This window comes from Myripristis murdjan, chromosome 16 (assembly GCF_902150065.1).
Source record: "Myripristis murdjan chromosome 16, fMyrMur1.1, whole genome shotgun sequence".
NCBI lineage: Eukaryota > Metazoa > Chordata > Actinopteri > Holocentriformes > Holocentridae > Myripristis > Myripristis murdjan.
The window spans coordinates 7,852,501-7,865,414 of record NC_043995.1 but is presented as its reverse complement, the minus strand read 5'-3'; the positions used below and the strand labels follow the sequence as shown (position 1 = coordinate 7,865,414).

At 40.3% G+C, this 12,914-nt stretch overlaps 1 protein-coding gene across 1 annotated transcript in view; it reads right to left on the bottom strand.

Annotated features, from left to right (window-relative positions):
• LOC115373316 (CUB and sushi domain-containing protein 3-like) overlaps positions 1-12,914 on the bottom strand; it is a 285,861-nt gene that overhangs the window by 230,137 nt on the left and 42,810 nt on the right. Inside the window, exon 3 of the mRNA XM_030071637.1 lies at positions 4,649-4,761. Coding sequence (XP_029927497.1) covers positions 4,649-4,761 — 113 coding nt within the window. The remainder of the gene's footprint in view (positions 1-4,648; positions 4,762-12,914) is intronic.

Genomic DNA, 12,914 nt, shown 5'->3' with positions numbered 1-12,914 from the left:
AATGCAAGCAAAGCGAAAATCTAAGCCTATACTGCAGCAAACTACACAGCTCTTAATGTGAAATGGGAAAAAGAGAGCAACACTGAATAACAGCCTGTGCACTGAACAATGAATCGGGCTTTCTAGTTTTATGAGGGTTTGAAGAATCCCCTAAAGAAATCAAGTGTTTTAGATACAGCATTAGCCTTGAGCTAACAAGTGTGCCTGTCTGGAGGACCCTGAATAAATTGTTGATATAACTCAACCTTGAGAAAACAGCTGCTCTGAAACACCAAGGGTCTGGTGCTAAACTTCACGACATCCAGTAAACAAATTTTAAAATAGGGGAGCAAAATGAATGTAAACAATGCTAATATGACACTGGAGTGCTCTTTAGTTCGCAAAGCATCTCTAACCAATCTATACACTAAAGGCTGCTTAAAAAAACAAAAAACAAACATGTATATTGTAATTCATCCATAAACTAAGTCCTGGTCAAAACAGCAGTGTGCACTAAACCTCACAAATCCAGAACAACATGACACCAATGCAAACCAAGCCAAACACTGCTAATAGGATTGGAGAGCACACTACAATATAAAATAAGGTCTGGTTAAAACACTGAACACAAAAAGTGAGAAAGACTACAGGAATGGGATTCAGTCATCATAAAACATGTTCCTGCACAACTGTTACCTCAATTTAACATTTGCACACAGCAGGATCATGGCAGCCTTGCATTAGCCCTCATCACAGAGGTAGCGAGTGAGTTATGTGAACTAGTAAATGAGGTAGTTGGGTGCAAGATTTCTCTGGGGCTGAGCTATTTATTTCGCCTGTATATCTAATGACTTTGTAGCCCTTTGAAGAAGATGGAAGTTTGACGGAGTGGCAGTGTTTGTGAGCACACAGGCAGCACACTTTCCCCACAGGAAAGGACTGTGTATACTGACTGCCTGTCTGCCTGACTGGCTTTCCTAGCTGGCTGGGTGACTAGCTGCTGGGCTGACTGGCTGGCTTTCTGTGCAGGCAGGGAAAAGAATATTGACTGAGCCCACGTTAGATCACAAGACAAAGCAACTGGTAAACAACACATGCACATGCACACAATTTTTCAACTCAGTGGACAATCTGCATTGACAAGGAAGGACGAGTGATGAAATGAATTGTGGAGAAAAGAGGAAATGATGTTTTATGGGTCAGCTGTCTTACAAAAATTCAATGAAAGTAGAAATGCCACATCTAGGCAGGTTTTACATAGTCACTGCCATGTTTTCACAGCGAGTACACAACCTTCAACAAAGGGCAAGGAGATAGCATTACCCCAGGGTACATGTACACCACGTGCCTGTAGCCTATCTCTATCCCCTGGAAAGCTCCAAGGCTATTGGCTACTGTTGAGCAATCTTGTTGAAACCCTCCCATATCTATATTCCATAATAAATGCAGCTTGACCCTTTCAGGCCAAAGAGAAAAGGTGAAGGTTGCAGCCTCACACTGAGAAAGCAAAGATGCTCCAGCCAGGAAGGGGGTGCTAATCAGGGGTAAAATCCAGGAAAAGTCGGAGCTGGTTTGCATTCCAACATACTTGACAAGAGATTGACAGGCCGACCAGCAATGAGATTCCATCTGGCCATGTCCTTCACTGTCTCCTTCATATGCATGCGGATTCCAAATCCACTTAACTGCAGTCATGATTCAATCATCTCTGAGAATGTACAAGCATCACACATTTAGAGTCACAAGAATGAGCAGCCTATACATATTCATGCATACACTGTAGCAAGGCATATCAACATAACAAGGTAGAAAGCTGCACAGTGGTGACAATGTGTTACTAGAGTTTTGCACATGGATGCATTATGGATGAGTACATTGAATATCTGTGGTGCATACTGTATGTGCCACTCATATGAGTCTCTGACTGAGAATAATGGATGCTTATGATTATAATTATGTTTTGGGGACATAAATTCAGCCGCTGCTGATGATGGTGGTGGTGGTGGTAATGATGACGATAATGATCAAGATGAAGGTGATGGTGACAGTAGTGATGATGAAGACGATCACAACGTGGACCATCGCAAGGCATGCTATTATACAGAAATAGGTGAAGATAACAAGATACAAAGTTAGTCATCAACAGGAATTACCTTAGCCTTATTTCAGAGCCATATGTAAAATAGTAATGTATTAGTAAATCCACTGTTAAATCATTTATTCTGTGTGCCGTGTACTGTATTCTCACTTCAGACAAATCAGGAATGAATTAAAGTCACCAGAAAATGAACTGTTCAAGTTGCTAACGAAGTTTCACCAAACAGGAGAAATGTCATGTGTACCAAAATGTGACTAAGGCCTTGCTCAGACTGCAGGCAAATCGGATTTGTTTCTCAAATCAGATCTTTAAGAAAGACAGTCCACACTGTTACTTGCAAGTGATCAGATCGGATTTGTGTGGTCCAGACATCACCAACATATCTGCATGGGTTGCTATGGTAACGACATAGGCATCACTTTCTGCACTCTGGAGATGCAGCTTTCCAACATGGAAGTGGGAGAAATGGAATTCCATCATCCCACCCTCCAAATAATCGCGCTGTCAAGTTGTGGTGCAGAATATCTCTGTCACATTAGAGAAATTCAGCAACAGAGGAGGCTGATATTAATTAACGCACATATGGTAACAGCAACCACTATTATGCACTTCCATCACTTTGATCTGACGCTGTCATTGTGTATTGTGCTGCAAGTGACGTAAGAGATGTAGAAATCCTACTCGAGTGTCTAGTGTGTCCAGAATGAGACGTATCTGTAGAAAACTGATGAGAATCGCATTTGAAACCATCTTCAGATGTGGTTTGGATCTCATTTGCAAAAATGGCGTCGTATGTGTTTTTTTTGCTGTCCAGACATTGTAAAAAAAAAAAAAAAAAAAAAATCTGCATAACCTGAACAATGAGACCTTTAAGGGATGGAGGGGATAGGAACAGGATGGAGCGGGGAGTGATCTCGTGGCCCTTTTCTTCTACCAGGGGTAACCTGAAACTTTACTTGGGACTTGTCAGAGCCCTTCAACTAAAGGGAATGCCTTTTGTTTCCTATTCCACTGTATGTAGAACCAACCGTGAAGGGGCATGAAGCGCCTCCTAAAAAAAAAAAAAAAAAAATCAATTTTTTTTGAATAGCCCTGCTCTCTCCCATTTTGGCTGTGCACATGATGCCCAGCTCTTCCAAATGCTGTGAAATTTTTGAATACACTTTTATTTCACTTGAGTCAAGCTCTCACTGAATACCACAAAACATCAATTAAAAGCTGAGTCAAACAGTCAGTCAAATCAAAACAGATGTTATCTGTCAAGCTATTTAACCTATTTTAACCCACCGACTGGTAACTGACTATCAGCTCCTGACACTTTTTGCACCTGATTGTTTTTCACTTGGCAAATGGGGCAGCATTTCCTCCTCCTGCCTGCAAGTGAAAGGAAGCCTCTTCTCGGCCCCTCCAGCAGCTGATGTGAGGAGACCATTTTCCCATCATGTCCTGCTTCTCCAGGACCGCAGAAGAGCTCCAGCTGAGGTACCAGTATGCTGTTTGTTGAACCATGCACACAAGACATTCAAGGTTCTTCATTCTCCCCAAATACTGACAATGGATGCACCTATTAGTTTGTCTCACTTGCAGTTTGTTTGATGCTGGCTGGCTGTCTTTGTGTTGCAGCCATCTGATGATAGCTATTGTAAAGTTTATGGATGTGCTGTCATTCCAATGCCTAATGACTAATCTAGGTCGAAAGTACTACTTGTGCCTCCTAAATGTTCCTGGTACTCTAGCTTTAGTATCACCTCACGAGCAGTGCCAAAATTTGGTTTGAGGAAAATCCAGAACCTGTGAGAAAGCCTTCATGGCACGGCATGCCTTGCTAAGTTCTTACAGGTCAAAAAGGGCCAGAGACAGACATGGAGGAGGCGTGAGGGGTGGTAGAGTGGTGGATAGTGGGAGAGGAGAGGAGAGGAGAGGAGAGGAGAGGAGAGGAGAGGAGAGGAGAGGAGAGGAGAGGAGAGGAGAGGAGAGTTTTAGACAAAAGACAGGGTACAGTGAAAATAAAATGATGAAGGGAGGGGAAAGAAAGAGGAATAGAGAGAGATGGATGAGCGATGGCGTTGAGATGAAGGAGCTGAGGGGGAGAGATGAGGGGCGAGAGAGATGGTCACAGAAGGATAGCTCATATTTAGACAGTTCCCCACTGCACCCGGCTCTGCTTCAACAGAGATAACTCGGCACATCCATTAGTTCAACTAATTCCCATCGCCATCTGCCGTGTGATTTCAGATGCACCTCTGGAATTGGACAAAAGGTTCAGGATTTGGGGGGAAGGGATGTTGATTTGGAAAATATGAGATTAATTTGCTTAATTGAGGAACCTAATGTTTTCATAACTCAACTGTGGAAGTCCTACAGGAAATCAGGCAGAAGAAGAGCGATCACACTGCCTCTCCAAAGAATAAAATGGCGTCTACATTATCCTGGCTAATGTTGTTTTTTTTTCCATGCTAAAAAAAGATCAACATCATCAAGTGATGTCTTTGTTTTTACCACAAACTTGAATAACATTTGGCCATTTCTAATGAGTGAAAAATTTTAAAAAGGAAATTAACTTTTACTTACCTTCATAGGCTATCTTAAATCCATGAGCACTTACTGCAAAGTCACTAGTAAGCCTCAGTGAAAAAATGGAGCCAGAACTGGTAACAGGCGGTGGAATTGTAAATCCTGTTAACCTGTTGAAAAGGAGAGAAAGACTCCTTAGTTATAAAGAAAACCTCAGTTTCATGGGAGGTGGTTCCCCCCTTATAAAGAGGAAAGACTAGACAGCTGATTAACTGTAGCACATTAATGATAGTATATTCTGTAGGATCACATTTGCTCTCAGAGTCCCTCTAAAGATATCATTATGGTAAAACATTTGCCATTTTCAGCTTCGACATATAATATCCAGAAAGTTCAAGAGCAGTAAACCTTCAACACTGAGTGTCATCAGGCTCTGCTGTGACCACCACCATTGAGACTTTTTCCCTGCAAATCTAGATGCTGAGGAATGCAAACAGGTCAAGTTATTTTAGAGCAGAAAATGAAACAGCACTATCTGGGTATTTATTCCTTGCCTGAATATATGGTTTAGTTTAGGTTTTTAGAATTAAATAAAAGCAGTGATGACTGCACATCCCCAGCTGAGTGTGATGGTTGACATTCATGAACTTCTCACTGTAGTGACCGTGTGCACAAAAAAATGCATAAAATACAAAAATGTTCTATGAAAGTACACTGCAAAAACTCAAAATCTTACCAAGATTATTTGTCTTATTTCAAGTCAAAAATGTCTTATTCCTAGTCAAAATATCTCATTACACTTAAAATAAGACATGATCACCTCAGAAGTAACTTGTTTTTAGACAATTGTCTCTTGTTTCAAGTGAAAATTTTCTTGAAACAAGTGAAAATTTGCTTGTTTCATTGGCAAATTTTGTTTCTTGTTTCTAGCTAATTTTCACTTATTTCAAGTGAATTTTCACTTTTTCCACTGGCAAATTTTGCCAATGAAACAAGCAAATTTTCACTTGTTTCAAGCAAATTTTCACTTGAAACAAGAGACAATTATCTAAAAAAAAGTTACTTCTGAGGTGATCATGTCTTATTTTAAGTGTGATGAAATATTTAGACAAGTAATAAGACATTTTTGACTTGAAATAAGACAAATAATCTTGGTAAGATTTTGCGTTTTTGCAGTGTAAAGGACCACTTGAAGTGATTTTAATGTTTAAAAACCTCAATCAAAATCACACCTGTGACTTGTATACTGCAGTACTTTGTTTCTAATATAACTGAGAATTGCTCTGAGAATTGTGTTGCAATTTGCTCACCAATAACATACTCAGTACTATACAATCAACACCCAAGTGAGCACCTTCTCTTTTGTTGGAAGGTGGTTGAGGGCTGGCAGCTGCATTGTAGCAGTCTGTTTCATTGCTCCATTTCAAATTAGGTGCAGATCCAAACAAATCCATTTGTTTTCACGACATCGTAAACAAGATGTGTTGCTGCCCATTCCTCAGTGGCGGTTGCCGATGTTCTATCGACATTCCACGCCCGTAAGCCAGGCCATGTAACAGTTAGGGTGAATAGAACTTGTACATGGAACAAAATGTCTCCCTCTCTATTGCCCTCTTGTTTTCTCAGGCTACTTCCTATTGCTATTTTTTTTTTTTTTTTTTTTCAGTCTTAGTGCCACCACAACCCTGCTTGACAGTAAGCCAAGTGAATGATGTCTATTGTAGGCCTCGTGCAAAAAATAAATAAATAAATAAATTCCCCTCGGTGACAGCAAGGAATAAGGTGCTGTATTTACAGCTTCAATAGAGTTTCCAATTACAGCACTGTGAACTGTGCTGCTCCGTAAATAATTATCCTTTGTTGCAGGTACTGCACAGTATGCCAAGATACAGCAAGAAATCAACTGCTATCTGATGCAATTTTGGAAACATCTTGTGAGAAAAAAACTTGAAAATGTGACCTTATTAGGTGTTTTTTACACAGGTATCTGATGAGCCGGGGGTTGCTGCTAAGAAGGGTATTATATCTTTTACTTTTTGTTGTAACTGATCTCATTCAGGAAGTCGAGATTTATTTTCTCACCCTTGGAGCAGCCAAGCAGAGCCGGTAGACAAGGAGAGCATCTAGTGAATCTTGCCAGCACTATTCTTTTACCTATTTTTTTTCTCTTTCCTGTTGCCTTTGCTGCACTTGCAAGTACAGTAGCAACAAGGCCCCCTCCTCCCCTATCCAACAAGAGATGTGGTGGGGGTGAGGGGGAGGGGCGTTCACAGGGCCATTTCCATGTGGGAGTTACATTTTCAATGAATCATGGTTTGATGTCAAGCTGTGTGGTTTTTAGAACTGCCCTCCTTACCCCAAGTTTGCGGAGCGGGATCCACGGGGGAACTAATTATTGGTTGAGCAGAACAGAAAAGAACAGAGCAGTCAGTGGCTGCAGAGTAGAAGCTTGCAGTGAAGAGGTCGATGAGACCCACCAGGAAGGGCACAATACAGTTGCACAATATGATGCCAAAAAGCCCTGTCCTGTGATGGCTCTAGTAGAAGTGGGACAGATGAACAGCAAATGATGAATTTTGCCCATTACACTAAAAGCTGAGCAAACTCTTGTGATCATGTAGCAGCAAGCACTATGAAGACAGGGGAGGGAAAGGGAAGAAAGTGGACACACTGTGATGGCAATATGTGCAACAGAGGTGATGTAAAACCCCATAGGATAAACTAAGCCTCATATGCTCAAGCTTAAAATATTCCTCTTGTACAATTTTTTATCTCGTGGACACCTCAAATACAAGAGAAAACATTTTCAGATGTCAAAGACCACACTTGACAGGAGGAGCTTAGCCCTGACAAAATGTAGCCTAAATCCTCGTTCAAAGTCCCAACTGAGTTGAGTCTTCTTTACTGTAGGTTGCAGTGCAGTCATTAAGGCACCTAACCAACGAGCGAAGGAGGATGTCATGTGAGGGATAGTACACATGTGGGGAATACTTTTAGACAGTGTCAGGGAGAAGAATGAGGAGGCCACAGTCTAATCAATGTGTCAGCAATGGAGTTTGGTACTCACAGTCCCATTTACAATTCCAACAGTTAATACCCCCATGTCTTACTGGCCAAGATAATATGGGATGAATTTAGACCAGCAAACTAAAGTCTGAGCAACTATTCTGACCTGCACTGCAGCAGCAATACTCACAAGGGTGGGGTACGAGTACAGAATCAGAGAGGATACCACCACTGTCCTACTTGCTAGTGCCCTTCTTAGATAGAGTTAAAAACTTTTCAAAATGTCATCTAATCACCAGAATGAAAACACTAAAAGTAGAAGGGCAAAAAAACATACTTATTCTGAATGGATTTTATACATTTTATTGCTTTCCTGAGACCCCACAGCAAGGGCATATAAACAGAGTTGTTTTATGAAAAAGGGCCGCTTGACATCTTGACAGTATATTCTGAAGCAATCCACAAAATGTCATTCATTGTTTTACTACAGCTTGTTTTCAACCACAGAAGCCATGCTCCTTGGGAATTAAGTACTTCTGACCAAAAAAAAATTCAAGTCAACTGTTCACTGTTTGTTGCTTTAGCAACAAGAGCATTAGGTGAACGGCTGGAAAATGTCATTAACAAATAAACACCATGGGGCATGCTGTGTCCTCAGAGAAAAGACAAGATGATTTAGTTAGCAGACAAGTTTCCAAACTAAATCACATTTTCATCTGAGACTCTCTATTAAGGATGTCTCTAAATATAGGATTATGCCCTAATCTGACTTTGGGAGATGGGCCAAGTTTACTCAGGAGCGTTTCATTTTCACTTTAACTTCAGTTGGTGAAAGCACAGCACTTCAAGGCATCATGAGCAAGAAGGACATGCAATTTGAAAAAGTATGATCAGCTCCTTAAATGGATAGGTATTTATAGTGTGTCATAACATCTGTGAGCTTAGAAATCCCATTTTCACCCTCTTAAGGAGATTTGTCTACAATAATACCTGACCACCGGACAAATACTTGCATTCCAGCACACTTGAAATGCAACTGCTAACACTATGAATTGAAAAAGGAGCTGATTTTTTACACAAAACATTAATAGACTGCTATATAATGTTACAGAATTTATCTTTGGATAAGGAAAAATAGCCTATTACAGAATACTACATTTGTGTACATTCAACACTCAATGTATATGGCTCCATTTGAAGAAAATTGGATTCCTACAGCACTGTTAGAAGCCAGAGAGATTTGCATATCTTATCCTGGCAACACAATTACAAGAAAAAGACCTCATTGTCTCAATGTTGGATTCCTCTGCACCAAAATGTGGGCTTAGAAATGTGTCTTGGCAAAAGCAAATGAGTAAGCATTTTATTCCTCCTAAAACCTATCTCTGCTTTAATTACGTAATCATAAACATTTAAAGCAAAACTGAAATGATATCCCATTTTGAGAAGCATCCTAATGACAACTCTTAGCTCAAGGCATATAGCTGTAAAAAGTTGATGAAAATGGTTTTACTTGTAGTGAATCAGGCACATCAAAAAGTTTGGATTGAAAGCACTAATGCCAAAGGTTACTCCAACGAAAACAAGGCAAGACATGTCATCCAACACGAATAATGCAATTCTTTTCTAGGCCAATCAGGGCTATATACTGTATGTTACCAACATGTTTGAGGCTGGCACATTAGAGCTGATCTCAAGTCTGAAGCAAATTATTTGAGTGCAAGTTCTTTGATGGATTTGATCAAAGCTTATTCAAAAACAAAAACAACACTCATGGAGCTCTCAGTGTGGCAGAGCATACAGCAATTATGTCTTGCTTCAGGCATGGGTGAGATGAGAACTTCTGTGGATGTGATCAAAGCGTATTCACAAAATAAAAAAATTACACCAATTAAAACTCTCTGTACAGCCGCACACACAGGAATTACATGCTGCTTTTTTTTACAAGTGTAAGTCAGATGGGAGCCAATTGTCTTCCATCTTTATCCAACATCGTCATCAAAAATATCCCTGTTGGCTGAGAGACGCAGGGTGGCTGAGATGGTATGGCGACTCCTGTTTATGGACCAGCACAGGATCACTGCCAGCAGAATGACAATGCAGGCCTGAGCACAGCGCAACTCTGATTACCTGGACAGATGCAGCCTTTCCCTCCTCCTGAACATACTACATCAGCCCTGAAGGTAGCTGTCAGATATTCCCCCCATCTGATTAGTGTGTCACAGTAGTGCCATACCATGGAGAGAGAAGGGAGACAGGGATGATGTACCTCTATTTGTCTGACTCACTGTCTCTCCACCTCCATCTGTCTTTCTCTCTGTGTCACACTACCTCTTCCTGTCACACACTCCCTTCTCTCACTTTCTCCATTTTTCTGTGGCATGAGCGCTCTCTCACTCACTGTTACTATGCCTTCTTCTGTGTTTCTGGCTCACTGTTCCTGCTGCTTTGCCTCTTTGTGTCTCTCTGGCTGTCTTTTTCCATCTCTTTTTGTTGCTACACCTCTTTTAACCTCTTTGTCTCTCCTGGGAAAGAGCGAAATAGAGACAGAGAGGGGAAAGTGATCTTAAATGTTCTGACTGATCTTAAGTGGTAAGCAACAATTTAAGTGAGCCACTTGCCTTTAGCTTGTTGTTAGAAACAGGCCAAAATAATGCCTGCTTCCCACCAAGGTGAATAATGGCCTTCCTGCTGGCTCGCTCCTCTAAACAAAGAAAAAATGCCAGCGGATGATTAATAGACTTATTTTGCACTGACATGTCTTGACTCATTACAGCAGCCCCAGACACTGACATTTTGTTTTAATAACTGCAGTAATAAAGGTCAAATCGTCCTATCAATTAATTCATTCTTCCCTCTTCTCTGTCGAATAAATGAGTTGAGAATGAAAAAATGTCATTTCTTGACTGTAAAAGGAAATGTAATGTGGAAAAAGTCTGGCAAATGGTCAGAAAAGTTAATATGCCACACTCTTTGTGTGGCATGTTGCCCTGAGGGGCCATCACAAATCTTTGGTTTTCATAGTATCATGCATCTGCAAGTAGTTCCCTAGACGAGAATACAAGAGATGAGGAACACAATCATCCTCTCAGCTCAAAAAACTCTAATTAGTTCACAGGTGCACAGACAAAAAGGGTGATTAATCCTCTATTTTTCCACCATTTTACGCCATCTGCAGTGTGTTTGTAGTATATTTGGGTTAAGTGGAGAAGACAGGCTCGATATAGCTGTCATTTGAGTGATCCAGGTTGGATGTTACACTAGCTTGAGCAGATGAATAATGAAACCTTGAGATGAACAGTTATGAGCCATTTTTAAATTAGCTCATAATTTTACTTGTAAAAATACTGACCTATACTGTCTATAAATAAATGTAGACAAAACTCTAGTGCAGAGTCTTTAAAAACATGAATTATCCATACTTTAAATAATTGACCTTTTTTCTGTTTGTCTGTCTGTATTGGGGTGGGGGTATGAATACCAAATACATGGTTCTGAATACCATAATAACCTAGGCTGACATAAATTTGAAAGATATGGAGAGACTGGAAAGTAGGGCTGTGCCATATCATATTGTTCATGATAATACCAGTATAAATTTGTACATGAAAAAAAAGTGTCATATCATGATATCAAGAATATAGCAGCAAGATGGCATATTGGCACTTTTGCAAACCCTACCACACAGCCCACAGTATTCTCTCACCACAAAAACACACAGAGCAGTGTCAGCCTCTGACCAGGAATCAGCTGTTTCTCCCACACCGCCCAGGTATATAAACGCCCGCCCAAATATAATTAGTGCCATTAGTTTCACATCACTCCCACCCCCAATCCATTTTGTGGTCTCCATCAACATGTAACCAGCACTTCAGTTTGCACAAACATACAGTCTTAAACATGTTATTAGCAGAACTGGGTGTGAATCATGGGTGAAAACAATGTAGGACACCAGTTGTGTTTTTTTGGGTGGGGAGGGTAAGCAAGGTGTGCAGGGTGAAATAGAGTAAAAATGCTAAATAAAGGTGGAGAACTAACTAGAATTAAGATGGTGAAATAAGATGTAGGCTAATGTATTACTCCCCTCCGCTGTAGAGTCATTCTGTGGGAAGCACTGTAGTTATTGTTTTTTCATATCTTCTTGATTATCATTACAGTGGTCCCTCGTTTATCGCGGGAGTTATGGTCTAAAAATAACCCGCAATAGGCGAAATCCGCGAAGTAGTCAGCTTTATTTTTTACAATTATTATAGATGTTTTAAGGCTGTAAAACCCCTCACTACACATTTTATACACTTTTCTCAGATAGGCATTAACATTTTCTCACTTTTCTCACTTGTTTAAACACTCTCAAAGTTCAAACCTTCGTAGAAAAATAAGTCCAGTATTATAGAGTGAACACATTCTGCACTGTACAGGAGACATGGCACGGAGGAGATTGATTGACAATGGTCTACAGTCCCTTAGCCAATCAGGATGCAGAACACAATGCGCTGTGAAAAAAAAAAAAAAAAAATGCAAAATTGCACTAAAAAAAATCCGCGAAACTGCGAGGCCGCGAAAGGTGAACCGTGTTGTGGCGAGGGACAACTGTACTGCAAATTATGAAATAATTCTATATATAAATAATACGTCTATATTGCCAACCCCTACTGGAAAGATGATTAATTGGAAAAACAGTGACTTAGATTTGAGTCAGATTTAAGTCATGATTTTAACAACTCGCAACTTACATGAGACTTCACTGAGGAGTCACAAATAACGGCATCACACTTGCTCATGACTAAAGGGATGATGACTTCCAAGACACAATATTTATTCCAAATATATGCTACTAAACCTATTGTTCAATGTTTCTCACCATGTTCTCTTTGACAAGACATTAGGCTCTCACACAGCTACAAGCCACCACAGCAGGATCACTGTCTCACAACCAGACTCAGGCTTTCTGGTCATGACTCAGTGAATCATTCTGCGAAGATCATTTGGTTTTACTATCTGTGATGAGCCGACACTGCTATGCAGAATCTGTTTCTTACACTGTGCTCGGTGTGAGAGGAAGGACAAAGAAGCCCTTACTACTCGACACAAAATTTCATCAGTTGTTCCAAAAGTAACATGATCTTTTTCACTACCTGTAACTCATCTGAATGTTAACGTTAGTCTCTTTGTTGTTAGGTCAATGTAAACCATTGCTAGAATCCATGTGTATAACATTTCTAGTTAGCTCACTTCACTGTGGCGTAAAGGGTGAGACTGATACACTATGTACTTTAACGTCAAGCCAACATATTTAAAGAGTCAGTTACTGTTTTTT